This window comes from Chelonia mydas, chromosome 15, assembly GCF_015237465.2.
Source record: "Chelonia mydas isolate rCheMyd1 chromosome 15, rCheMyd1.pri.v2, whole genome shotgun sequence".
NCBI lineage: Eukaryota > Metazoa > Chordata > Testudines > Cheloniidae > Chelonia > Chelonia mydas.
This window is the reverse complement of record NC_057856.1, coordinates 25365796-25393668: the sequence shown is the minus strand read 5'-3', so window position 1 is coordinate 25393668 and position 27873 is coordinate 25365796. Positions and strand designations below refer to the sequence as shown.

Below are 27873 nucleotides of genomic sequence, written 5' to 3'. Positions count from 1 at the left end.
AGAGGCCCTACCCACTGCGGGCTGACCCCAGCCGGGCTCAGTGGGGCACAGCAGCTGGCAAACGCCTCCTTCGGGCTGAGCCCTGCTCCCCCAGCCCAGATACAGCTGGGGTAGGAACCATATGCGCGGGGTCTGTGCTTTCCCACCGGACCCACAGAACAAGGCACAAAATACCGGAAGTGGGCGAGGCAACGAACGGAAACCAACCGAAGTGACCCGTTCCCGGGGTCGTTCAGCGACAGACGCCGGGGCTGGGCCTCCCCCTCCAGCGCGCGCGGGGCAGGCCGCTTGTTCGCGCCTCCCACCCCCGAGGGTGAGTCCCTTACCTGCGGCGGCCTGTCTCTGGGCGGGAGGGGGACGGACACTCGCAGGAGGAATAAGGGGCGAGATTGGGTCCGCAAAGCCTTCAGCGGCCGATATCGGGGCGCATGCGCGGTGCTGTCCGGGGACGGACTGTATCTAGCAGGAGTGGAGGAGACGGGGGAGAGTCTTAAAGGGCCAGCCACCTGCTGTGTGTCTTAAAGGGCCATTACCCACTATGTCAGAGTTTGGGTGGGTGGGTGGGGCAGGGTTTAGGCACCCCGTCTGTGAAATGGGCATAACAGCACTTGATCTGCCTTGTAAAGCACTGAGAGCTACTGATGAAAAGTACAGGGGTGTGTGCGTGGATGTAGCACTGCTGAGCTGTATGATCCTGCAGACCTTGCAGAGATAGTCCCCTTGACATCGGTGGAACTACTCTGGGAGTGAAGATTTCTCCCCACTAAAGGTTGCAGGAGCGGGCTTCTGTTTTTCACTCTGTCTTGCACACAAGCTGTATTGCCAGCTTTGCCACATTAAATGTAAAAGAGCTGAAGGAGAGAGAAATTAGGAAATGTATACGGGGGGGGGGGAAGAGAGATGATCTCAACTGATATGTGAAAGGAGTGGGCGAGTGGGTGGAGATATAGGAAGGGAGAGAGAAAAAAGTGATGTGTATATGCAGCTGTTTTAAGATACTGAATAGTTTGGACTAATCTACTTCTTCAACCTAAATCACTTTGAAATAAATCTGATTCCATTATTTTAGGCTGAGATCTATGGGTGTGGTTAGTGTGTTGAACAAACACTAAAAGAGGGCAGGAAACATTTTCTCCGTTGTAAAGTTGTCTGCCCATGCACCATTACAACTTGCTATTTTGGGCTAGCGTTTAGGACAGTGATACTCAGACAGTGGCTTGGGAGCCACAAGCTGCTTTTCAGTGTGTCTCCTGCAGCTCTTTGTAGCACATGATATTAAAACACTGTGATTTAATTATTAACCAGTCTAAGTTATTAACCAATCAGGATGCTTTTACTGTGTTATTTTATCAGCTGGTTAATAATAATAATAACTGGTTAATAATACTTGGTCAGTCATTTTGCTGTGAGAATTTTGTGTGTGTGTGTGAGTGTGAGAGAGAGAGTGTGTAAATGAAACAAGGAATTCATACTACTGTGGTGCTCTTGGGTAATGTTGATCAGTAATTTGGCTCCTGAACCGCTGCGGTCTAAGTATCACTGGTCTAAGATCTAGTGACTTGCTCTCTAGCATGAGGTGTCTAAAAGATTCCACTCTGGCTTTTGAGACTGCTGAGACCTCTCTGCAGGTGGGAAAACATTGTCAGTCCTTATTGTAAACGTCATTAGCCTGATTCAGACTCCAAAACAAACACACATCCAGCTTCTCTAGCAAGCCCTGAAAAATTTGGCTCTTTATTTCCCCCCATTTATCTAAGGGCAAAATCAAATGCCTGTTTGGAAAGAAAAGGCATTGTTTAATGTCAGCATTCATTTACATTCACACAGGCAATACAGAGAAAATGCAGCTCAGGGAAATAACCATATACAGTCTGGCCTGAGCCATGAATCTGTCGACTTTATCACTGGAATTCTTGTAGAATCAGCTACTGCACTTTTGTCCACACTAGCTAATTGTACAGGATTGTGTATGCAGTTGTGTATCTGAGATCAGAATAGTGCTTCTATGGCTATCTGTGTCTTCAAGGACCTAGTGAAAGAGATTTTTGTATTTTTGTATACATATGGATGCATATATTTGGTGTGTGTAGTGATGGATCAGATTCCTTGCAGCTTTACTACTATGTGTCCTTAAAGGAAATCTTTTGTTGCTTTTTATTGAGGCTTTCATTTGTAAATCAATTTGAACTTGAGATTCACTTGTATGTATCTTGGATTATCTTGTTTTGAACTTGTGTGGTAGAGACAGGATTAATATATTAGCCACGAAATATCTGATATGCGAGAGCTTTTCCCAGCTACAATTATGCTGTTGATGCTAGGTTTTTGTTTTTCTTTTTAAACGAATGAGAGCTTGTTTCTTATCATAGATGGGTTTGCCCCTATATTCCACTGCCAGTGTTTTGGACTGATTGAAAAAGGTGCCAGTTTAGCATGTAATCTCTTTTATAAAAGTAAATTGAAATATTAAAAATTCATTATTTTCCCTTAGCTAGCGGCTGCTGTCAGTATTTTAAATAAACCGGTAATTGATTCTTCTTTGTTCAGTTCTGAATGGAATTTTTAATGCTGCTGACAGCTGTGGCAGTGTTCATCATATGATGTCTGGGTCCATGGGGCCATAAAGAGCATGTGACACTCCTGCTAACAGTAATGGGGCAATACAGAGGCCTTGATTAGAAAGTAGAACCCCTAGCTCTTAAATCCTGAGAAGGATGAAAAATGATCAGAGAATATACAGTAATAAAGTGTGTTTATCACCACTCTCTGCTGAATCGTCACAGCTGTGAAATTGTGTGTCAAAGTAGCTACTGCTGACATTTAAAAGAAAGGGGGAAGAGAGAGTGGTGGAAGTCTCATGCCAAATCTAATCAAAGAGGGCTAGTTGGGAGGCACAGAAGAGTTGCCTACATGTTTTGTAGTGCAAAGAAAAACAGCATTTGAAAGATCCTCTCATGGAACCATTCCCTTCAGCTCTCTGTCCCTCACAGCTTTGTGCTTTATTTTGTGGACTACTGGGAAGGTCTCAGTGAACCCATCCTGGCCACTGCTATGTAACAGTAACCCTCTATGCAGTTGTCAAAGTTTCACATATAGTTTCGGGAGAAAAGTTGGCTGTAAATCAAGTCTAATGTAATAAGCTAAACCTGTCTTCAGCAACTACTTAATGGGCAAAGGCCGGCCTCCTAATTATATGGAGCAGAATTGGAATTGCTGTGTTTAGGGATACTTTGGGACAGTCTCCTTACATGGAATTAAGTTTCACTGTCCTTTATTAATACCATTAATGAAAGAAAAATGAATTGTTTAAAATAGGAATCAGAGCACAATGGTTCACAGCCAATCCAGGAAACGCTCCCGAAGCAGGAGTGAAAGCGATTCTCAAAGCAGGCAGGACAAAAAAGATGAAAAGAAAAGAAGAAAAAGCAGTAAAGACTCAAAGAAGAGCAGCCAGTCTCCTCCAAGGAAGAAGGCAGCCAGGTCTCACAGATGCAGGTCGAGCTCAGCTTCTACTAAAGAAGGTAAGGGCAGGTGGGGGTGATAGCTACTGCTGAAGGCTGACTTCTCACATGGTCAGGGGGCATATGCACAGTGAGTACCATTGTGGGAATACACAGTGCTTGCTTTTAGCAATTAACTTTATACAGTCATCTCAACACACACTTCATACTCATTACTCTTGTGTTCTGACATCTCTAGAGCCTTAAACATTTCCAGCATGCAGATCTTTTAGCATTGTGCCTGTCACAGATCCATTCAGGCACCCCTCGCTGACCATCCCCGTGAGGAAAATCCAAGCCGCCTCTGGGTTGCGTAGTCCCTGGGTAGGATGAGCCTCGAGGGCCTGAATGGAGTCCAGCCCCTGCCCCAGTCTTGGGATAACTAGGCATACAGGGGGGGTGCTGACTGGATCAGGGACAGTGCTCAGATAGCCCCCTCCCACCATGATAATACAGAAGTATTAGCCCAGTGGGATTTTGCTTTGGCGTTAGTGTTTTGATTTGTTCAGTCTTCTGAGCAACCTAACAAAGAACAAAACCAGAACAGCAGACTGTTGTAGCTTGAAATGCAGAACATGACAGACTCTTTGGGTGCCATGGAGCAAATGTTCTCTCCAAACCACCCCATTCTTAATGTATTGCAGAGAAAAAGAAGGCCAAAGACAAGAAGAGGAAAAAGGCAAGTACCTCCTCCTCTGAGACGACAAGTTCGTCTTCTGGGACTTCCTCCTCCTCTAGCTCCTCTTCAGATGATTCGAGTGACAATGAATCCAAACTGAAAAAGAGGAGACACAGCAAGAAGAAACGAACAAAACAGAAAGACAAAAAGAGAAAGAAGAAAAAAATAAAAAAGAAACTGAAAAAGAAATCAAAGGACCGGCCTAAAGAGGAGAGAGCCATGGTGGAAGGCGTGCCAGGCCCTTCACTGGAGCAGTGGCAGAAAGAATCTTTGGTGGAACCTGGCCCAGGTAATGTTCTTGTTTCCAGGTTTAAAAAACTCACACTTGCCCACTTAAAGAGTAAAGAAGTGATGCGCCATTTGAGAAAATCCATGTGACTCTCCTACTCATTAACGAAACAGATTCTTTTAATGTCTCATCCAAGGATCATTAGAAATTGCATGATAAGAAACACTGATTGCTGAACCCTGGGTGCCTTTTCCCTCCTAATTTCAGTGGCCTAGCTTGAGCAACCATGAATATATACAAGGACCCAAATTAATGGTTTTGTTTGTAAGCTTGTTAAAATTGCCTGTGATCTGGGAACAAAAATTGAAAATGAAAGGATGTACCCACAGGCAATGAATTCATGAAGCACTTGGTATTGGCATTCAGGATGTGAAGTTGATAGTTCTCTGCATGTTCCTTTGCTCACAAAGGTGATATGTAAAGCCATGAGGAAGATAAAGAATGAACACAAATGTAGTGTTATCTGTTGAGACTAGGTCCTCTATATGGTATCCACCACTGATTTAAGGTGCCCCCAGATCTTCCAGTGTATCTCATGGGTGAGCAGAGAGTGCAGGAAATACACAACCAGGGGACAAATTTTCAAAAAGTGCCCAAGTCTCACTGAAAGTTAGTGGGACTTTAGATACCTCAGTCACTTGGGTGTGTTGGGAAATTTTACCTCAGGCCTCAAATTTGAAATTTAAGGTCTATATGCTCCTTGAGTTTGTGACAGTAAGAAAAGCAGATGAGGCTTTGATCCCTCAGTTGCAGACATACACAAATCCCTGTTTCAGTTCTTCTCAGTATCTATGATTTTTTTGGAAAGATCTTGTTCATGTCAAACTATTATTTATCCATTCTTTGTGTGTTGTCTAAGCAGTAGGGGTTATAGTATGTGGTGTATGCTAGTGATGAAAGAGGATTGGTTTTAGCAATAGGTAGTAATTCAGTTTTAATACGTGTGTAATTATATACATAAGGCAGGCCAGGTAGTCTCAGTCCCAGCAGCAGGCCAGATGGCAAATGGATCTACACAGACGAATTGTAATGGAGCCATTGGGGGGGAAGGTGCCAACTTATGAAGGTTTGCTGATAAGGGAGGAATCCAAAATCACCTGCTTTGGATAAATGCATTTTGTCCAGCCTTCCCCAGCGATTTCCCCTCTTCTGTCTTAAAGATATTTACAAAGTATCTAAATTCTTCTTACTGTTAAAGGGAAAGAGAGAGGATGAGGGGGGTAAATAAGGAGGTAAATAGAATTTGAAAGGAAAATGTTCCAAGCAGACAAGTGTAGGGTTAAATGTCTGTAGTGTAACAAAGGAGTGGGACTCAGGATGCCTGGGTTCTAGTCCCATCTCTGCATTTGGACCAGTGGTGAGATTTTCAGAAGTACTCAGCATTGGCCTAACTCTGCTCCCATTTAAATCAATGGGAATTTTATCACTGACAGAAACAGGAGGTGTGTCAGGTTAATGCTGAGTGCTTCTAAAAATCTCACCCAATGTGGCTTTGGGAAAATCACTTAGCTGTTCTGTGGGCCTCAGTTTATCTGTTAGAAACAGAGCTAGCAATATCCTCCTCAGAGGAGCAGCGTGAGGCTTAAATAGTTCAAGCTTTTTGGGGTAGGTGGCTCTTTAGAACAAGTGTTTTCAGCAGTGCACTGCACAGAGTCGTGCTCCATAATAATTGTAAAGCCCTCTGCTTCATGATCCTCTGACAGAAGACAAACCTGTGTATGCACATTCTTATTCAACGAGCTCATTAAGGTTTGCATTCTAGTTTTGACAGATGAGCAAAAGTCCCGCATCCAGGCTATGAAACCAATGACGAAAGAAGAATGGGACGCAAGGCAAAGTGTCATCAGAAAAGTCGTGGACCCCGAAACGGGAAGAACAAGGTACGGTCCCATGGGTTAAAGAGGGTCCTAAAACAATAGCTTAGAAACAGTGCTGTTTGGGAGCATTTGGAGAGGCAGGGTTTCCATGGTTACAAGAATTCTAGGGACCAGATCCTCAGCTGATGCCCATAAGCATAGCGCTGTTAAAGTCTAGAGAGCTAGTTGACTTATACCAGCGGAGGTGTAAGTGTCGTAGATAATGTTGAGATAAATAATCATAGTTAGTTCAGCATATCCACAAAGGAGCATATTTTAGGATGTATCACTTGTACTGCAATAGTGCCCAAAATGTGGTAGGTGCTGTACACTCACGTAGGAAGACACGGTCCCCAAAGAGCTTACAATCCGCAAAGCTTCTGAACAGTGGACAAGAATCCACTTCTTATTTTTAAACCAGTGAAACAAGTTGGCGAGCAGCGTATGAGGCTGGCTGAAGGGTGGAGAGAGATGGGGCAGCAGAATCTTTTTAGGCTTTTCCAAAGAGAGGCAGAAGCATATGCCAGTTTAGCAACAGATCCTTGCTGTTTGTAAAAGCAGGGTTCTCTCTAAATCCCTTTTAACCTCCCCTCCAGGGGCGGTCACTCTCAGCAGCAAGCTCTTGAGCCTTCATTGTTACCTTGCTGTTACTAGCCAGGCTCTTAGTACGAAAGGTGAACACTGTGACCCATCAGGCCATTTTGAGATTAAAGTTTTCTGGCCCAGACAATAAAGGTATAAATCACGCTGGTCTCTGCTTGACTAGCAGAGATGCTTCGTCAGAGTACTAGGATTGACAGAGGGATGGAGAAAAAGGCTTGCTGTGTTTAGACAGACAGGTTGAGACTATTATTGTTAGAAGATGCCAAGTAAGGGACTGATCCTGCCAGGTGCTAAGCACCTCCTCCGTAGTGCTGAATGCTCTCTGTTGCTACTGAAATCAATGGGATTACAGAGCATGGACAGCTTCCCAGAGCTGAGTCATTGATGGCCTGTGCTCTGTATGAGGTGCAGAAGGCAGCCAAGAGCAGCAGCTATTGCAAGATCTGGCTGAAGCCTTGTTACTCAGGGTGGAGGGTTTTTTCCTCCTTCCACTGAGGGGGAGATCAGTGTCCCCAGAGTAAATGCAATTCTAAGCTATGGTGTGGGGATAAAATCTGAACCGGCAGATCTGGCTGGCAGTTCTGAGCTTGCTGTTTCCTGACCTGTTAGACGTTGCTCCTTCAGTGGCAGCTGCTGTTTTGGATGCTTGCCTGTCACGTCTGAAGCATCCAGTCCCTATTATAGACAGATCCTCTGGCCAGAGGGGTTTATTTGCACAACCGGGGGCAATTGCCTCTCTGTTCTAGGAGGCCCACGGGCCTGTAACCAAACTACTGTTCAAAACCGGAGGAGTAGGAATGACCCTGTTTTTACTAAACTGCATCTTTAGAGTGAATAGAAAATTGTGTTGTGGCAAGCCAGCTCTTAAAATAGAAGGCAGCCAGCAATGCTCAGGAAAGATGTTTGCATGGATGTCAGTTACCCGTAAGGCACATGCTGAAGACGGTTAAATTCCTCTTCTGCATTCAGAGGCTGGGCACTGCCTATGGTTCTGCTGCTGGATTTGCTGGTTTGATACCATTCCCCTTCCCTAGCCCCACTGGGTCCTTTCCAGTTCTATTACCAAAGGTCAAATGCTTGTCTGATTATTAGATGATCCAGCAACTTTTATGTGCCCCAAGGGGCTGGACTTAAACCTCTGCATTGCCCCATCTCAATCATAAAGGAAGCTGTCTGCACATTTTAAATTTGAGAGTGGGAACCAACCAACCCAGTTTCCCATTGCCGAGAAAATCCACTCGCAGAGTTATAGGGTAATGGGAGATCCTTTTTCCTTAGCATGGGTCTTCCCTGCAGCACACTAGCCTGGGAAGCTTGATTTGCAACATGCCTGATCTCTAGGGAATGCTCAGTATGGGGCTGGGGATTGCCTAAATCACGGCAGATCCTACATCCTGGGAATGCTGGGAGAGGAAGGTTGTTCCCAATACATTCAGTACACAGCATCGTTCGAAGAAGTGTACTGAAGCGGCACCTTGTTGGTTTTAATCCTGCAGGCAGCATAATGGAAAAGGCTGCAAAGGCTATTTACCCGAGGGTTGGCTAAAGCCCGACTCACGGTGTTCTATAATGGAGCTGCCCTCATCTTTAAACAGAGACTACAGAGTTACACCAGTCAGTGGAGTTGCTCCAGGTTTACACCAGATTGTCAGAGCAGCATCTGGCCCAAGCCCCAGCATATGATGACAACTTTTTGCCACTCTCTTTGGCACTGCAAAGCTGCCACCCTCCTAGAGAGTGTGGGGGACACCGTGCTGCAGCCAGCCTGTGTTGGCAGAGGCCCCTGACTCTGTTCTAGAGCACATGCTCACACAGAAGGTGCTGCTGGTGTTACCCCTCAACAAGTCCAGCTTGTTGGACATCTTCCCATGCAAAATACTGTCTCCCTCAGCATGAAACATTAGCCGTGTGGCTGCGTAAGGGAGGTGATCTAGTCACTCCTCCAACCCTCATTGAATGATGCCTTCTGCTGCTGGGGAAACAAAGCAATGTGTTGCTTACAGTTGGTAACTGGATGGCTGGTAGACTTTACTGGGTGTGTTGATGTGCTTCTGTTACAGGCTTATTAAGGGAGATGGAGAAGTACTAGAAGAAATTGTCACCAAAGAAAGACACAAAGAGATTAACAAGGTAGATGGTTTTTATAGTGAAGAGACATTCTGGAACCAGCAAGGCCCTAAGCTGGGTTTGTAAAGCATGGGCTAGTGGCTTGAACACAGGCCTGGGGGGCAGGAGAGCTGAGTTCTGCTTACTCACTGCATGGCCTTGTGGAAACTGCAGCCTCTCTCTTGGCTTTTCCCATCTGCAAAACTGGGATAATAAATCCTACTTAGCCAGGGTGGAAGTGGGTTTGATCTCACACATTGGTAGAGGCCTTTCAGCCTCTCACAGGTAGGTGGTATGGAAGCACCAAGCATGATGGTTTGGGAAGGCTAGCCTATAAGTGCCTGTTTGTTCCTTCACAGCAAGCCACCCGAGGAGACGGCCTGGCCTTCCAGATGAGGACAGGGATGCTTCAGTAACAGTCCAGATGTCAAGTACATCTGGAAAGGTGGTTTTCTTGTTCTGCTCACTGAGACACTACTCTGCCAAAGCAGGCAGCTCCCCATTCTCCCTGCACTGGTGAGATCTGTGTGTGACACAGCAGGATCTTTACCCTGTGGACATGTCCTGTTCTGCTGGGTCCATCTATTGCTTGGAGGAGGGAGTGACTTTGATGGCACCTCCCCTTTAGCCATGGCTTCTCTCCTGCCAGTCCATGCAAAGTCCTGAAGACCTGACCAACATTGCTCTCAACTTGGTCGCTTTCTGAGGCTCCTCCCACTGCAGCTCAATGATTGAGCAAATGATTCTCAGGCAGCAAGTAGCTGTCAGTCCACCAGGGCGCTCATGGGTGCCACCAGCACAACAATGCTGAGTCCCAGAGGAGATAAACTCACCCAGTGACTAACACCATGTTATCTTTAATACACTTCCTTGATGGTGATTCAGATTCCAAACTCTAAGGCAAATGCCCAGGTACCAGGTGGCCACAACCCCGCTGATACTGGGGTGACTGCCACAGTGATCCCCTGAAATGAGGCTGCCGTAAATCATTTTTCACATGTGGTTGCTACGTGCCCGCTCTTTGAATTAATATTTGCCCTGTGTTTACTCCAGTGTTTGGTTGGATTGCTCAGTTACAGAGGGGTCCCTTTACTAGCCCTCAGCTGTACAGAGACCCATTTATACTTTGCCCTAGCTTTGTGCAAGCTGCAACATTAGGTCCACATCTTGCAAGGTGCCTTTTCTCACTGAGCCAATGAGAGGTGAAGGCACTTGGCATAGTACAGGTTCAAGCTTTTAATTAGCACTGGCTCCCTTGACGGCAGGCTGCACTGGGACAGTGGGTTAAGTGTAATGGGCAGGGGCACATTTTGTTGGGGGTTTGCTCAGCCCTGCTCATATCCCTGCTCCAAAGTGATGCCCCTTCCTTGCTCTTTATCTCTTGCCACCCTATGACGATGCAAGGGCAGTTTTGGTTTGTTAGTGAAATTGGCCTTTCCAGAAGCAGAGGAGCCCAGGAAAACTCAGTCTTCTGATTCTCCCCCCTCAAGCCCCACTTAACTTGGTGAATCTGAAAACTTGTAAAAAATAAACTGGTTAAATCAATCCAGCAGCCCAAGTTATTCTTTTATGTGCCAGTGTGAATGCACGACAGGTGGCAATTATACAAACCAATCTGTTGCAAGGGGACAGGCAAGATTTTTGTGTGTGTGTGTGTGTGTGTTTGCGTGGGCGTGCTCAATTGTTTTGGCTAATACCCAAAGCTTTAAAATGAGTGCTTGCCCCGTCCTCTGCACCCAGTGGCTTGCTAAGGAAATCACAGTAGGTCAGATTTTTGACCTTATGCTACCACAGCTGAGCAGCTACAGCTAGCAAAGTGCAAGACCTAGAAAGCCCAAAGTGCGATCAGTATGACACTGACTCCCCCTAGAGACGCCTGCTTACCTTGGTGACTTAGTAGTTTCCTTGGTCCCTTTACTCCACTCTATTTAACAGATCCCACCGCAGACTTCTTTGGTCACTTGGGTCTGATGGCTGTTGGTGGAAAGTCCTGTTCTGAACTGTAAAATCACTGCCTGTTAAACAAAATTTGTCCTTCTGTATGATTTGAACTAGTTTTCATGTGCCACTTTTCTAGCCTCTTAGAAGGCCCTGAGGTGTTTGACTGTGGGAGGCTGGTCACGTATGTATGGATTCATCTTGTCTGCTGGCAGGTCTCCTATCAACGTATCTTCCTTTTCCCTTTAATGCAGGCCTCCTCCTCTAGTAGCTGGGTTTTAGGCACATGGGTCAGATGGAGACAACACATTTCCCTTTTATAAAGGAGCTAGTTATGGCACAAACCTCCCTGGGACCATACGTTTAACAAGGAGGACACTGACAGCAGCCAGGATGAGAGGGGGACAAGCCCTGGACAAACAGGTAGGTGTCTGAGTAGGGCTGAGCCAGGCAAATCTCTGCCCTTACTGAACAGCAGAGGAAAGGGCCTGCTTGAGAGGGTGCAGCTCACTTGAGCCTCCCCCTTTGGAAGGGTCCGTGTAAGGCAGCAGCGCTGACAGCCCCTGAGCTAGCCAGACTTAGGCTTTACGGATTGTGCATTTACTGGCAGCCAGTTCAAAGGGAAGCTCCCACATGCTGTTGGGTGGCTCCCTGTTCTCCACTCTCACGCTCTGCTGTCGTTGATTCACTTACTGTCCCCCATCATTTCACTCTCTCACTGGCTGTAGAACATCTTCAGTTCAGAGCACAGAGTGCTTGTAATTGTCTCTCTCTTTTCCATTTGGGTTCCATTTGCCTCATGTCAATGTTTTCAGCCCCTCTGTTTTTCTGCTCAGCAGTTTACGTCTTTGCCATCTAATCCCATTGGACACTTTCATTAAACTGGATCATTTTCAGTTCCCAGTTCCTAGCTTTTGTGATGTATTAACTGTCAGTTTGTAAGTCACCAAAAGAAGCAGACACAGAAAATAGCCTTCCCATTTCTTTAATCTGTGTAATGTACAAAGTTACTGTACACAAAGCACACCCAGGCATTAGAGCAATGCACTAACAGCAAGGAGGAGAAGGAAGTTGTACAGTAGTTATGGTTTGTTACATACAAGCAAGTAGATCTTAACAGTATTTTACACACACAACATAATACACAAAATGAAAACCAGGAAGAGGCAGACTCGGATCTAAACCTCATTCCCTGGTGGGGTGCAGGTGTGTCTGTCAAATTAAGCCATGACGTAGTTTCCCCCCCATCTGTATCCCTAAAAGATTTTTTTATAAATAAAATAGAACATTATTGAATATAAAATTGACAGTCAAGGATATCGATATCCAGGGTTTTCATACAAGGGGAGGGAGAAAAATGTAAGGCTTCTAGAACTAATAGGAAAATGCAGCAAAGGTGAAGATACCTGAAGAGCAGGGGTACTACAAGAAGTGCAGGTTGCTTGTGGGAAGAGCAGGTTGTTCGTAACCCTTTGGTTAGCTATTGGTTTTCATTTAACGTATCTTCTAACACTATACACGTTCTTTTTGGTAGTAAAATTTTTCCTTTTTAATGATTTATCAAAAGAAGAAAATAAGGAATTAAAGTGATAGTTTGGATTTAAAAAAAAAAAAAGCGGAAAGGGACAGGGTCAGGTTTCTGTCCCAACGTTCAGATTATAGAAAAGCTGCTTTTTAGGAAAAAAAGATCCACAGAAATGTTTCCACGAATGTTTAATTCCAGTGGAAACAGATGTTGTTTTTTAAAACCCAATAAATAAATATCTCTGTTCAGTGCTTACAATATAAACATTGCAGCTTTGTGCTGAGTGCATGAGAACCAGGAAGTGATAGTTACCAGAACCAACTAGTCTGTTTTCCTTGGCCAAACTGATGAATGCAAAAAGGAACTAACCAGCATAACAGTGAAAAGTATAATAAACTTTTAATATTCCTTCTGTTTTAAACAACACAGAACTGTTATTTGTAACAAAGGTAAATAAGGTCTTTAACCTGACAGTGCCCCTTTAATAAGAATGGAAAATACATTCAGCTTTCCCTAACTGTATCCCAGTGGAGCCTCTTTTGTGCATTTAGAAAGACATTTTGTTTCACATGCATCACTCCCTAGAACATTTCAGAGCAGTTTATAAACACAAAGTTAAACTATTGCTATTGTTTTTAGAATGACAGAGTAATATACTGATCTTTGCTTCAGATAGACAATAATAAGACAAGGATGTATGAGAAGATAGATTCATGGGGAACTACAGTGTACTTGTATGGGTGAAAAAAACCTATCCGCATATGTCATGTTAATACATGGCCACATCGTCTGATATTATTGCAGTGATGAACAAAGATTCTGCACTACGATTGTTTCTCTGTATGGATTCTTACAATGGAAACAGATGGGGGAGAGGCTGAAAAATTCAAGAAGCTTAACAAAGGGTCAGAACACAGGTGCTACGATTGTCAGTCTCACTGATTATTATTGGTTTAAAATATGGAGTGATGGAGAGGTGATTATAATATTGCACTTCTGCGGTCATTGACAGTTACATTAAACTTGGTCCATAAAATAATTGCTTTGTACATAATGCCTGAAACAAAAAAAGCTACATTTTAATATTAATAATCTCTGAAGGTTCTGTTGCCTCCGGACACTTTTTCTCTACACAAAATAAATAACTTTCACTTTGTATATACCCACTTTTGTTTTTTTAACATTTACATTATCCTCAGTTTTACACTATCTACACACAAGAAAATGTTAACATCTCATCTGCATTTTGAAAAAAAATGTACATGTCATGCCTTGGTTTGTGGACTCTTCTTTCAGAGTAAGATTGAACTTTGTAAAGGCCATATCCAAATTTGCAAATACGCGTTGTGATCATGGTTTGGTTACTTTACAGAATGGACTGCGGCTTGCTTCTAAGTCAGATGGCAACAGTTTGGTACAATATTCAACTAGCAAAAAGCTATGACACAATTCACATTTTTACCCAGTAGCTTTGGATATACATTCAAGGTAACTAGGCTGAGTCAGCAGAAAGGGAAGTAACTTTTTCAGTAGTAAAAATCTGTAGGGATGTTCTGTAATATGATAATTATCAAAGATGAATGGCGTAGTAGTTTGCAATGAGGCTAAGAGTAAATGAGATGCACTGTGTTTGCGGGTGGATCTATTAAAGCTCCATCAAGATGGACATTCTCAGTAGTTAAACACTGTCCTCTTTAGATCACTGTCGGGATAGAGCACGCATTCTAAGTTCGTTTTGAAACTTGAGGTCTAAGCCATAGTCATGAAATAGATTTCTGATGTCTGGATGAGTGAGGTGTTTGCCTGCTGCAGCTCTGAGCCACGCAGCAGAGCAGCGCTCACAGTGCTTTGTGTCTCGGTGCAGAGGTGCTGCACTTCGTGCTGAAACCGTTAATAAAATGAAGCAGTCTAAAAAATCGATTACAAATAAGATCCTTGTAAGTAGAAAGTGATATAAACATAGTATATTGTGGTGGAGGAAAGCAGGACAATACTTAGCCAATGAATGCGCTATGAATATAAAATCTTCATGTGAAATAGGCAGGTGGGAGCCCCAAATATCCATCCAGTTTGGATATTTCCCATACCCAAGTTGGTGTGTGCAAGCAGAAAACTGCGCCCTTCACTGAGGCTGAAAATTCAGAATCCTGGCTAGTTTGACCTGGGAGGGGGGCAGGGCTAGGGGGCTTTCAGGCAACCCCTCTGTTCTAGGCACTGTTCTCCTCTGCTCCTCATTAAATTATGTCCTTCACCTTTGAATACCTTGTGGCTTACAATCTCCTCGTCGCTAGGGGGTGCTAGCAAGCAGCACAGCACATTGTCCTGCAGACTGGAAATGTCACCTCTGCAATGCTCCCAGACCCTTGCATGCCCAGTGCAAGAGAGAGATTCAGGTCATGGCAGCGCATTAAACCATCAGCTCAGACACATCGACTGAAAGAGAGGCTAGGAAAATTAAGATATGGCCTTTTCTTAAGCTTGCACAACTTAGTTGGCACACTTCCTCACAGTCTCCTTACTGTTGAAAAACTTTTGCACAAATCTATATATATGTATATATATATATATATATACACACACACACCCTGGCTTAGTAATATTTAATTGTCATGCACTACAAACAGTTAGGTGTAGCTACATGAGATGGTAACAGGTCTCCATTCTAAAAATTATCAGTGCAAAAACAATGAGGTTTTACAGTTGAATAACTACAGTTAAAAAAAGCAAGTCTAATTCCCGTGAAAGCTGTTACTGATATTGGAGAGAACCTGGGAAGAAGAAATGTCTCTGAGTTGGGGATAGTGGTGAAATATTTGGACCCTGCATTTTGATGACAGGAAATGCAGTGCAATCTAGCTGTTGAGTACTTTCAGACACTTGCAAATATATGGTGGTTAGTTTCTGAAATAATATACAGCAGTAATACTTGGAGAACTATACAGTAAAGTAAGTGGCTGATGTTGTTAACAGCTAAAACAAAACTCCTTGTTTTTTTAAATAGCTTAATACATTAAATTCCATCACCTTTCAAAATGTTTAAAGCAAAAACAAAAAACTAACGACCCCACTTTCTAGAGCATCAATCTGCTGACATACGGCTCCTATCAACAGCAGTTGATACTTCATTAATGCCTTGCTGATATACATCTTCCTGGGTACAAAGTGGATAAATTCTAAGCTCTCTGCACATGTAAAACACTTGATTGCTTCACCCAGTGCAGCAGAAGCCTCTCATTTCAGCGTCTGTGCACCTTGGAAATGACATGCTTAGTTTAAAAACACACAAAAAAGTGCTGGTATCCAGCAGTCTCTCTCAGTCTGGCTAATGGAACAACCCAAGTGAAAGGTCTAACCAGACTTCTTCCCCTTCCACCCCATGGCACTGAGGATCACACTCAGTCACGTGTATCTGATTGATGGCTAAGAAGGTGAGGGAGGCACATATTTACAGTCACTAAACCTGGATAAGAAAAGGAGGCAGAAGAGAGCATGGTCTTGATCTGGAAACTGTTTGTTTTCCCCCTTGGTTCCCTAATTTCAAATGTTTTTTCGGGCTAGTGCTCTGCAAACCCAACACGCCATTTTAAGGCCTGCACATTCCATGCGGAAAATACACCAGCCTTTCCTCCTAGCATACCATGTTGTTGTTAGAGAGTAGCACCATATTTACCCTTCCATCTCACACTGCTGGCCTTGTCCTTTATTCCTTCTGTTTCCTCCTCCGGCGGCTGTGGCCGACTGTCACTGGCTCCTGGCTGGCTCTACTTCTGACCTAAAGTGCCAGATTCCAGTTTTGAGGCTGCGCTCCGGCCCCAGCACCCAGTGGCAATGCTCATGCTTCTTTGGCTGCGCTCCCGCTCTCTCTCCCTATCGCTTTCTGACTGGCTCTGCGTTCGTTCAGGTCTGTGGCTGGCATTCCCGCTCGCCCCCGTGGGCTGTGAGGAGATGGTACGTAGCAAATGATTCCTCTTGCGCAGGAAATCTGGTTGGCTGGGGAGACCAAAGCTGCCTTTTCTCAGTGCCATCCGGGTCGTGTTTTTGGCAGGCCGGGAGCGATGATTATACTCCAGCTGGGCAAGGTGGGCTGCGTACCCCTCAGTAATGAACTGTGAAACAATAGGTCAGGGGGTTTTATAGGACAGAGTCAACTTGAAATCAAGCAACTTTCAAAAAAAAAAAAAATGGAGTCACAGTCAGTTCAGATCCCACATCTGTCTTCAGGTCCCTCTTTCAGTTGTGGTTGGACAATCACTTTCTTAAATGTTTCTTTCCTCTGCTGCTTTATGGAAATCCCACAAAAACAACAGAGGGAACTGACTGACCCTGTACTGGGGAGGCAATCGACAGTGACACATGGTGCTGGTACATGCACAACAGAAACCAGCTCTACAGAGAACTCTCCCCCCCCCCCGCCCCTTCTGATCTTCAGCTTTACTCAGCCTGAGTAACAGCAGGGACAAGTTCAGACAAAAGGGGGATTTTTAAGTGGACAGGGCTTCATTTAAAAGAAAATCTAATTATATAACACTACAAAGCACAATGCAGTGGAACAGCAACTGGTGTTTTCACTCTGTTATTTCCATAGTGGTGATGCATAGAGCAAGGAACCCTCACACCTCTCAGAGAGATGCGGAGGGATCCTGGTGTGTGGGAACTTCCTCTTTACAAAATAGTCTGATCTTGCTCCTGGTGAAGTTAGTGTCTAAACTCCCACTAACTCCAGTAGGGACAGCATCAGCCACTGGAGTGTTCTACAGACAAAATAACCTGGATTCCTACCTGACACTGGTGCTGTAATTTCTTGGTTGGTCGGCCAACGATATAGATGTGCGTGGGTGGCAAACTAATGGAGCTGTAGACCGAAATATCCTTAGTGGATCCATATGCGGCGTGGATCCTCATGTGCAGCTGTGGGAAGAGGGAACGTTTATTTTATGACACTGCTCAGTACGCTTGGCTTTTTCACAGTGATTGTGGGAATATCCAGTCAAGAGTGCACTGCAAGTCCCACCTGGACAATGCTCTGCAGAGATATGTACTAATTAACCAACAGCAGTGCTGAGGGTTTGTACTATAGGCCGATTACTGTTCTAGCTGTACTACAGAATACAAGGGCAGAATGCAGTAGGAAGTACAATAGGAATGTAGCTATGTTTACCTCATGTCCTTTCTTTGTGTGGCACGCTCCACAGCTCTGTTCCAAGGAGTTTTGTAAACACTAGCCAGGGAGGGAGCATTTTTCAATTATATTCAGTAACTGTTTATATGAAGAATTCCCTTCCACCGAGAGACCACAGCACACAGCACTAGTCTGGAGGCTGGGTTAGCCAGACTGCATATCTAATTTTGTTGGATTTTGTGGCGGTTTAGACAGACAACTATGCATATCACCTTGCATGATGCACTGGATTTTTCTACCCATTAGTAGTTACTGCTCTGTTCCCACAGATCAGAAGATTTCATTTACTCTTTACCCAGACATTTGAGAAGATCATTTTGCAGCTGTGGCGGTGGAATAAAACTGGTGGGGCTCTGCGGGAGGAGGTGCTTATCCTGGTATCAAGCATGGACCCATCTGGTTCTGCCTGCAGAGCTGCAAGCTGGCCAAAGACCCATTGTAGCAAATCTGTGAACCTTTGTGCCCTCTGGAAAGGTAGATTTCCAACAAGGGATAATAATATGGCATCTTCTGTAACAAGGGGTTTCCAAAGACAGCTCGCTCTTGACATTCGGACTTAGATGTCAAGTTAAAGGCTGATTCCAACAGTCATTGCGTTCAGTATTTAATGATGGGCTTTCATTTTGTCAAGGTCTAGGGAGAATAAGGCACACTGGCCCTAGAATAATGGAAATTGTTTCACTATGCTAGACAATGGTATGTCTGATCCAGTGGGCTAGATAACCAAGATGGCCCCATTAATTAGGCCTGATTAATCACTGAAATAAAGGGGAAATTCGAACAACCTAGGTCTAAGACATGATAAAAGCCCATCAGTTACCAGGCTGCAATATGACATTATGGAAGTCTGTCCAAAGACTGCACTTTGCAGACGCATTGATATTAGAGCTCGAAAAGCCCTAGCAGTGACATCTACTCCCATCCCAGAGGCCAGTGTAGAATCAATCCCCTCAACATATTTTCTAGTATTCAGCTCAGTCCAGTTTTAAATGTCACAAGCTAAAAATCTTCCACCACTTCCGTTCCTACAACAAGTAGATCTCATGGTTAGGAAGTTTTTCTGATATTCAGACATAAATGTTTGCACTCTTAACTCTTTGAAGCCATTCCTCCTAGTTACATTCCTAAATAACTCCTTTCCCTCCTGGCAATTTACACCCTCCTCATGCAGTAGACATTTAGCACGTCCTATTCTGAGTCATCCTATACCCAAACTGCAGATATATGGCGCATGTGATCTTTCCTCCAGCTCGCTGATAATTCTTGTTGCTCTTTTCTGCACTCTCTCCACTTAGAGTCAGGTAATGTATGCAGTATGACCTTGGGGCGTCCCCACAGGCGAAGAGCGCACCGTGCTAGTCTTTAAAAACAGAGTCTGTGCAGTAGGTTTTATTTTGTACCTCATTTTCCACTCTCTATAACAACCTTTTGGATTGACCAGGTTTAACTGCATGCAGGAAAGTTGGTGCCTTTCTATTCCTTTTACATTTATTACACTCTGTCTGGTCTCTTTGGCACCAACAGCCTCTTTAAAACTGGGTGGTTAATTTCCATGCTGAGTGAGAGCCAGATCTTGTGAGGGGAACATTTGAAAGGGGTTGTGGATACTCTGGGCCTTGCAGAACCATGCCATTGATTTTGCTCCCTCACTCTTCACGTCGATAAGGGAGTACAAACCAAGAAGTTAACTCCTATTTACTTCCTTGGTTGTGCACTGCTACAAAGAGTATGCTCAGTCTTTGCTGGAGAGAGGCAAAGTGATCTCATGGTTAGAGCAGAAAGCTAGGACTCCTGGGTTCTAAGACTGGCTCTTCAGATGATCCTCTCTGTGATGGGCAACTCAGCTCTGTGTCTCAGATTCTCTAGCTGTAAAAGGGGGATATTATTTACCTACATCAGAGGTGTTGTGAAGGATGGTTGATCAATAGCAATAAAGTGCTTTGAGATCCTCCAAGGGAAGGCGCTGTAGCAGTGCCATATCATCATCAGTTGGCTGCTGCCGGGCAAACTAACATGTTTTGATATGCCTGACAACATTAATATCTTAGCAAGGCATGGACTGAAGTCCTGCCACCTCTTGTGACATTCACTGATCTGTCAAAGTCCCTCCCTAGCTGCTCTGCTATCACCTGAACCAGCACTTTCTTCTCAGCACTACATGCATCACCCCATACTACTACAATTCTCACCAACCCAAAGCAATGGGAGATGGAGACCTGGAGGTCTTCTTAAGCCCTGCAAAGCACTGCCAGGGCAGGCCAGTCTTCAAAAGATAAAGGAAATTATATGGCACTTCTATAGAATCCTGCATCCAAGGATCTCAAAGGACTTCACTAATGTTCAACTACAGGAGGAATTTAGGGAGATTGAATGTAACTACCTCAACTGGCATCTGGCCATGACAACAAGGTGAACAAGCCTTCTCTTGCAAAAAGTGCTAAGGGATTTCTAATGACCATATTGGTTTTGTTTCAACTAAAGAATGATATGCACCCTCAGCACCACGAGAGGGCATTCATTCATTCCTGTCTGAGAGAAGATCCCCACCACCAATCCTGCCTGGATGTTCCTTAAAGGTCTCTCATCCAAGTGCTAACATGGCCCAACTCTCCAAGTAGAGATAAGTCCACCCCAAGCCCCTGAACTGGAACTTTGAATCTGAACTTTGCATCTATATAATGGACCTCACCCAAGCCCCAGATCTTAACGTTCACAAACATGGAGATTCCAGTCCAAATTTTCCCAGATATTGGGGTATTTGGATTCGGCCCAATATGGAGACAGGCTTGAATTCTGGGTTTTGGTTGGCTGCAGGTCACAATCTCTTTGACGGCCCTCTATCTGTAAAGCATCCCTTTACGTGCAGATATGACAGGCACCCAGAAATACACTAAGCAGGTGGGGAAAAAGCACAAGAATCATGATTTCTTCTACGGCAATAGGCATCTCGTAACGGAAGCAGCAAGGATTGCAGCAAGACCGTGCAGAATGGAGTGAACACATTTTAACTGCACAGGCACCTTTGTGGAGTAAGAAAATAAAGAAAGGGGGGAGGGTGACTAAAAATCAAATGAATGCAGGTTAATCTCCCACTGCAGGTCAGGCCTTGACTAAGCCGTGGATGAACCCACGCTTCGCTCACATCTCAGGACAGCTCATGCTTATGTCTGTAATGAGGGTTTTCAGGAAGTTGGCCTTGCTTACGTCTGTAATGAGGGTTTTCAGGAAGTTGGCCTTGTGCCGCAGTGGGTCATGGACAAGCCCATCACAGAATGAGACTATCCCATGGGGGAAATTGTGCTGTGCTAACCATGCCACCACCCTTTGCTTCTGCATATCAGGTCGGCCTGTGACATAGATAATGAGGTAGCCAAGGTCTTGCCAGTGCCTAGTGGGGAAAAAAACAACAGTATTATGGACCTATATTTGCAATAGGGTTAAAATATTCATTTAATATGAAAGCATTTCCCCCAGCCCTCTCCCATGCCACTGACCTTACAACATCAACTGCGCCAGCTCTGACTTTGGGGTCACTCCCCATTATAGACACACTGGCTGCAAAGGAACCATCAATGCTGAAGACCACAAATTCTGTCCCCTTAGGTAGAACGGTGATATAGCTATCTGCATATGTGTGGTCACCCCTAAATGGAAAGGAATAGGGGGGTTAAGAACAGAGGACAAACCTGGCTGAGAGATTAAAGCTACAAGACCCATTTGCAATACCAATTCAGCAAGCATTGTAAATGACCAGGGAATGCAGAATTAAGGGCCAGATCTTGCCATCACTTCACACACACAATTCTGCTAAGGCCCTACACTTGCTGTGTCTTAAGGGTCAGATTGTCTCAGCTGAGGTAAATCATCACAGATTCACTGATTTCAGAGTTACTCTGATTTATAACAGCTGCAGATCTGGCCTGTTGTGTCTGTATCTCAGCACAAGTGGAGAAGACTATCCATTGATCTGATAGGTATGTACTCGGAGAGGAAGGAAGGTCTTGTGTGTAAGGCACTGGAATAAGACTCAGGAGATATGGCTTCTATTCCTGATTTGGCAAGTCATCTTTCTGTGCCTCCGTTACCCATGTGTCAAATGGACGATGCTAATGATTTCCTACCTGGGAGCGTTATTGCAAGGATAAAGGGACATATTTTTAAAGGTATTTAGGCACCTAAATTTGCAGATAGCTGCCAAGCGGGAGTTTCAAAAGCACCTAACTCCCATTGAGAGGCAGTGCAGGGCCTTTCCTCAATGGTAGTTGGGCACTTATGAAAATCCCACCAGATGCCTATAAAATATCTTTAAAAATCTGCCCCAGTCATTAATGATACTACAGCGAGAGCCCCACAGAAAATGCCTATACGTTAGATGAATATAATTACAGTGACTTGGACTAGCGTTGTGGGGGGTTCCAGCTTTGGTGTGTTTCAATGCCTCTAGAGCAGATTTGCTCAGTTCACCAACGTCAAGATGCTTTTTGGCACTGCTCTCTCTGAAACCTGGTGATCCAAAAGTCAAGTGGGAGACTTTCTGCATTGTGCACCATCACTAATAACAACGGCTCTGCCCTTAGGGGAACCTGGGCAAGTGCAAGTTTACAGTCTCAAGGTGTGCGCAGCTGTGCAGTTCCACTGAAGACAATGAAGTTGCACATCTGGAAAAGGAGGAAAAGTCTGGTCCAGCAATTGGAACTTAGTTAATAATGCTGATGATGATGCAGGAGGCAAAACAGAATACAGCTCTTTGTCCCATCACTGGTGCTGCAGGGTAACAAGAGTAAAATTGTTTTGTCCGTCAAGTCAGCAGATCAGACTCTGACAACACAATAGGGAGAAGAGCGGTTGATGAGAACATGCCACTTTTTAAACACAATCGTTTTTCAGGTAGAATTGCACTTGACCAGTTAACATTTATGTGGATTGTCTATCATGCAATCAGAGTAACTGAGAAGTGTCTACAGTCGTATTTCAGAGGTTCCTGTCAAACTGGGGGCTAAGCCAAATGAGCCTGAAGCATAGCACCTGACCACCATCTTGACGGGATATACGCCAATCCCCAGACGCTTGTTCTCAGGGATAACGTAGGAAATCCGGCCACTGCTGTTGCTGATTTCGGTGTCAAAGTAAATCCACACTCCAGATGGCGGCTGGGTCATGATGTGAATGTCCACCTGGGAGGCAAAGGAGGTTCAGGACTAAGGAAGTATTAAGTAACTTTGATACTAGACAGGATCCTAACCTGGCTCTGAACATGGCGTCCTCAAATCTTTCTCTAGTGTAATGCAATAGATAGGCTGGGCAGAGGGGGTTCTTAATGGACACAGGCAAAGGTGTTTGATTGTGCGGGTAATTGGACAGTTCTCTCTCTTAATGTTTACAGATACAAAAGGAGCATTGACCAGCAACTACCACTGCCTACATCTTCTGCTGTTTATGGGCAATTCACACCTAAGACAAATGTACCTTTTCCCCAGTGAGCGTGACCATGTCTAACGGCCCATACATAAACCTTCCTGTCAAGGTCTGGGGTCCGTCTTCATTAGCGATGGCATCATTTATTCTGTGGTTGGCTGTGACATTCTGCAGATGTCAGGGGAAAAACAGAACAAACGTAGTTAGATTCCCAGCAGAACCTCATGGTTAATGCAGAGTTTACAGGAAAAAGTTGCTATAGTGATAGTAATGCCGAATGCATGGACAACCAGGAGTTTTTGGAGGAGTAATTTTCTTCTTATGACATCCTTTCTCCCCCCACACTATTATATATCTATATCTGTATTAAACAACACACATTTTTAAAGGAAAAAAAGTATTGTACATTTAGGACAAGACTTTTAAAAGGCCTTCTGCACTTGGTCTCCGTTTCAGCTACAGTAATTTATGGCCACATGATTTGCACCCACAATCAATTGTGGGTGTGGATCCTAATGCACTTGGCCAAGCAGCTGATGTCTGGGTGCAGTTAATTACCTAGTCATCTAAATGGTAGAATTTGCACCTACAGTTAATTGATCCTGAGCATTTTTTGAGAAGGGACCTCTACTTGGTTTCCCTGCTGCCACTCCTTACAGGAAAAATTTGGGTCTGCAAAAACGACGATTGTCCTTTGAAATTCTGGGCCTTTATGCATGCATATGCCATGATATCACACAAGGATACTGTCACTCTCTAGTAATACTACTCCAGACCCTTTGGGCACAAATACTGTATAGTCAGTGACACAGAAGATCTTGAAAATCTGATCCCTTGTGGTGCAAAATTCTGTATGTTGCACCTTCAAATTAGGAGGAAAAATGACTGTCAGCAGATTATTGCTGGCTAAACAAACTTCCCGCTCATGGAAATCAGAAAAGTTTCTTATCCTCTGGATTCAAGAACTCCAGGGAATGACAGTTACTGTACAGACAATTTAGGACATCAGGCTTTGAAACAATTCCGTCTCCTTTCTTGACCTACAGCCAACACTTAGTATTTTATATGGAGGAGACCTTGTTGCAGAGAGAGTGTCTGTCTCTTCCAGAAATCTATAACTGGGATATCTCACTGACACATACGATTACTGCAATGCAATCTCTCCACCCCCATGTAATTGTGGAGGCCATGGGCAGTAACAGAGTTGTACCCATACTGGTTAACTTTAATATTGTTCTTATTACAGGTCCAAATCCAGCCAAATCATATTTAACAGTAGTTTCCCTTGGAGAGACATGTAATAGAAACAGCATTACCCTTAGCTTCACATGCGTCCTCTTGCGCAGCCACTTCTCCCTGGGCTTTGAAGGAGTGAATACAGAGACCTCCTTTCCATCCAGTTCCAGAATGCTGGAGTTTTCGTGTCTCATCACCTAAGGAAAGAGCAGCCCCCATCAGCAACTCATGATGCACCTGAGCTAACACCCAAGAGCTACAGGAATTTCATAGTGAACGCCCCCCCCCCCCAGCTTTAGTATTTATTCCTCTCTGCTGTGTTTGCAAAGCATGTGATGGAATCGCAGCGTTTGCTGGGCAGGTGGCTTTATAGAATTTTGCCTGCAGGAAATTTACATTGTTAGCCGACAATATTTTTCTGGCCTTCTCGTAACGGTACAACGTTCGTGATCTTTAGAGCCAGGAAAAGTTGTTGCCAGAGCTGAGTTAATATCAAGTGGGATGAAGATAAAAAAAGGGAACCTTAAACGGAGATCATAAGTAGGCACATAGGAGGGCAATTGTGAAAGCGTTTATTGGTGAAGCATGGTTAGAATAGAATGAGAGAGAGATGAAAAGGAAGCCGGAGGAAGCTAGAAAAAGCTGACGAGACAGGTGGAATGAGTCTGGGAAGAGTTAAGGAACAGAAAGAACTATAGGGGAGTTTAACAAGCTGTGAGTACAAAATGGAGCAAAGGCAACGAAGCACAGATGTTGATCACAGATACATAACTGCTAGGCTGCTAGTGTAACTCTCTTGGCTTCACTGGGCTTATATTTGGATTTTGTCCCAGATGTTCAGTGAACACAAACTGAGAGGTTGTGGCACCGCAGACCCTGCTACTTCCTTAGAGACCATGTCCAGAAAGATGCCCTTGGAAAATGCTCATTCACCAAACACTGCAGGGGAAGAACTTTGGCACTCAGGTACTTATAGAAAACTGCCTCTTCTGCAGGGAATCCTACGATTTGCAGCCACCGTCTTGCCTCACTGTGCTCCAGCCTTGCCTGCCTTCTTGCCAGGCCTTCAAGTCACATGCGCATTTCCAGTCATTATTTGCTTGCCATTTCAGTAATTCAGATCCATCGCTACCTGTTCCAACTGTGCTCGCTTGTCGGCATGTGTCATTTCCTCAGGCTTGTTCTTCCGAAGCATTCTCATCATCCCCTCCACTCCTACTAAGTCTGCCCTTAACTACACTGTGCAAGCCAGACCCTATGAGGGCTAAGATCCCAGCAGGCTTCCTGATTGGGCTGGAGTCAATCCCAGTTGCCTGTCATTTAGAGTTTCTCCTTAAATACATTACACATGGCATTCTCCATGGCATTCTCCTGTCTTGCTTCTTGTGCTCCTCTCATTTTGATGAAGACATTAGGTATTGAGCCAGGTTCAGCACTGGGCCAGCAGTGTTCTGTGATGTAGGAGACCAGAGTTCAGGAGAGGAATGGGGCTCTGGCTCTCTGGGTCCATGGAGAAGTTCAAGCACATCATAAAAGTGTGATGTTTCTGCACTGGAATGGGGATGAATGGACTGATACAATGAGATTTGCAAAGTGTATGAACATTTCCTATGGTAAGCTCACTAGTCAACATTCGGGGACATCTGCTGGCTGGACCAAACGGCAGAGGGAAATGGGGTTATGTCCTGGGTTCACATTGCAGCTAGACCGTTCTTAGGTCAGTTGCAGAAGAGGGGAATCTTACACAGAAAATAAAAAGGACTGGGCAGAGATATTGCACGGAGCAATTTGAATTGTACTATGATCAGATGTTTTTTTCCCCAGTTTTTCCCCAGACCCTGCAAAGGTTGAAAGGGGCTCTGTCAAGTGAATAAACATATTTTAAAAACCTCACACATTCCCTTACGTGTTACCAGTAGTGCCATGTAGATTAAAACTGAAGCAATCTGATAGACCAGTTTACTTTGCAGAATTTAGACTGTTTCATTTTCCCATTTCACTCACAGCAAAACTAGACTGCTCAGTTTCACCTCCTAATCCACCTGCCCACCTCCATCTCACCCCCAATGCTGTTGGGAATGAAAAGCTAAGGGGATGAATAAAATAATGCCCTTCACTGATGAGAAATTTAAATCATGAAAATGTTTCTGATCATATTTGGGTTTATTTGTTTTAATAAAGCATCAGGGTTTGGGCCTAAATCTACTTGATAGCTTCCTTTTAACTTTGTCCGGAATGCCTTTCAATGAGGAGTAAAATCATGTCCCTATTATTAGCTTTCCAATGCTGGCATTCTAGGCTGTTGAATAAGAAAGAAGGCAGCACAGGGCCTTGAAAGAATAGGGAGGGTGGACTGAGGAAGATAGTGCTCTAGAAGCAGAGTGGGGCAACAGAGAGAGACAAGGCTAAACAAACAGCCCTACAGAGACAGTCACTGCTGAGCTCCAGGGGCTTTGAATGGACGGCAAGGATATTTTTCATGCCACAAGATGTAAAATCACACACTGCCTTACACAAACATGTTTTCGTTGCATTCTGAGTAACTGGCTGGGCTATTTCTAAAACAAGATATTTTGTGTGTTAGACTTTTTAAGGCTCTGACATACACACCTGGTTTCCCTCCTGCAGCCATTTAGGCAAAAGTTCCACATTGGAGCCTACTGTTCAAAATGAGGAGACACAGCATGTGAGTACAACATTGGCCCACTGGGTTGGAAACTAGAGACAGGTCAGGGAATAAAGGGTCGAGATCGATTAATACTAGGGTATTACAGCCATCAGTGCTAACATCCCCATGGTTATGGAACCTACAGACAAACTTGGATGACAGCAACAAAAAAGAGTTTGCCAATAGAAGGCTATAAATAATGGAGAGCTGCAGTCAGATATGCTGTAACAGAGATGGGGTAATTTAAACAGCTGAGCTAATACACAGCAAACCCAGGCCAATAGGAGGAGCTGGATCCTTCCCAGTGCTGAGGAGCTGCAGAGGGGAGGGTGCTAGTACTTCACTTACGCAGGTTCAAAGGTTTAGACTAAAAGGAGTCTGAGCATAAAATCAGGGTACTGGGATTAAATAATTATTCTCCATCCTTCAGCAGAAGGCCCCCTGGAAGTTTTTCTGGCAGAAGGGACTAATGCAGCCAACACCAAAGTGGCCAGATCCCCTCTGAATGCTCCAGCACCATGCCACTGGCAATTCAGAATAAACAGGGGCAGAGCCAAAATGGATACAACTAGCTCGAGTTCAGCTAGTCTGTGGAGTGATGATCCTAGACTATCCCTTTGTACTGGGTGACCTGTTCTCTCGCTAGCGCCCGACAGAAGATGCACCAAATGAAAAGATGTTTCCAAATCCTTATCAGGGAAAGAACCTGGGGCAGGGAAAGGATGGAGAGAAGAGACTCCAGCCCACTGTGCATCTGGAAGGACAGGGCCAGCGGGTTGCAATCCACAGAAGCAGCCCCCTCTCCGCTGTGATGAAAACGACAGAGCGCATCTCTGCTTGAGTTTGAGAAATGAATGATGTTGGGCCACGGCAATATAG

General features: G+C 44.5%; 3 protein-coding genes across 25 annotated transcripts in view; 1 reads left to right on the top strand and 2 right to left on the bottom strand.

The window, feature by feature from the left end:
• Positions 1-460, bottom strand: part of LOC102930336 (gypsy retrotransposon integrase-like protein 1) — a 29071-nt gene extending 28611 nt beyond the window's left edge. The window contains exon 1 of one of the 2 annotated variants that reach the window (XM_043529200.1): positions 327-460. The gene's annotated coding sequence lies outside the window, so the exon portion shown is untranslated. The remainder of the gene's footprint in view (positions 1-326) is intronic. The other variant, XM_043529201.1, reaches the window with a different exon arrangement.
• Positions 136-10578, top strand: ARL6IP4 (ADP ribosylation factor like GTPase 6 interacting protein 4). Of its 3 annotated transcripts, none has more exons than XM_037878654.2 (6): positions 136-313; positions 3316-3521; positions 4145-4468; positions 6231-6348; positions 8988-9057; positions 9393-10578. In XM_037878654.2, exons 2-6 carry the CDS (start codon positions 3329-3331, stop codon positions 9447-9449), a joined length of 762 nt encoding a protein of 253 aa, XP_037734582.1. In that variant the 5' UTR covers positions 136-313; positions 3316-3328; the 3' UTR covers positions 9450-10578. The 3 variants fall into 3 exon arrangements, with proteins under 3 accessions (XP_037734582.1, XP_043385139.1, XP_043385138.1); XM_043529203.1 differs by lacking the exon at positions 136-313 and adding an exon at positions 637-769; XM_043529204.1 differs by lacking the exon at positions 8988-9057.
• Positions 10579-11940: 1362 nt separating this feature from the next.
• Positions 11941-27873, bottom strand: part of PITPNM2 (phosphatidylinositol transfer protein membrane associated 2) — a 214146-nt gene continuing 198213 nt past the window's right edge. For all 20 annotated transcript variants that reach the window (XM_037878643.2, XM_037878649.2, XM_043529182.1 and 17 more), the window contains 7 exons: positions 24407-24523; positions 23142-23258; positions 22701-22849; positions 21170-21319; positions 20880-21063; positions 17276-17404; positions 11941-16602 (listed from right to left, as the gene is read on the bottom strand). In XM_037878643.2, the coding sequence (XP_037734571.1) occupies positions 16258-16602; positions 17276-17404; positions 20880-21063; positions 21170-21319; positions 22701-22849; positions 23142-23258; positions 24407-24523 (1191 nt within the window). In that variant the 3' untranslated portion in view covers positions 11941-16257. The remainder of the gene's footprint in view (positions 16603-17275; positions 17405-20879; positions 21064-21169; positions 21320-22700; positions 22850-23141; positions 23259-24406; positions 24524-27873) is intronic.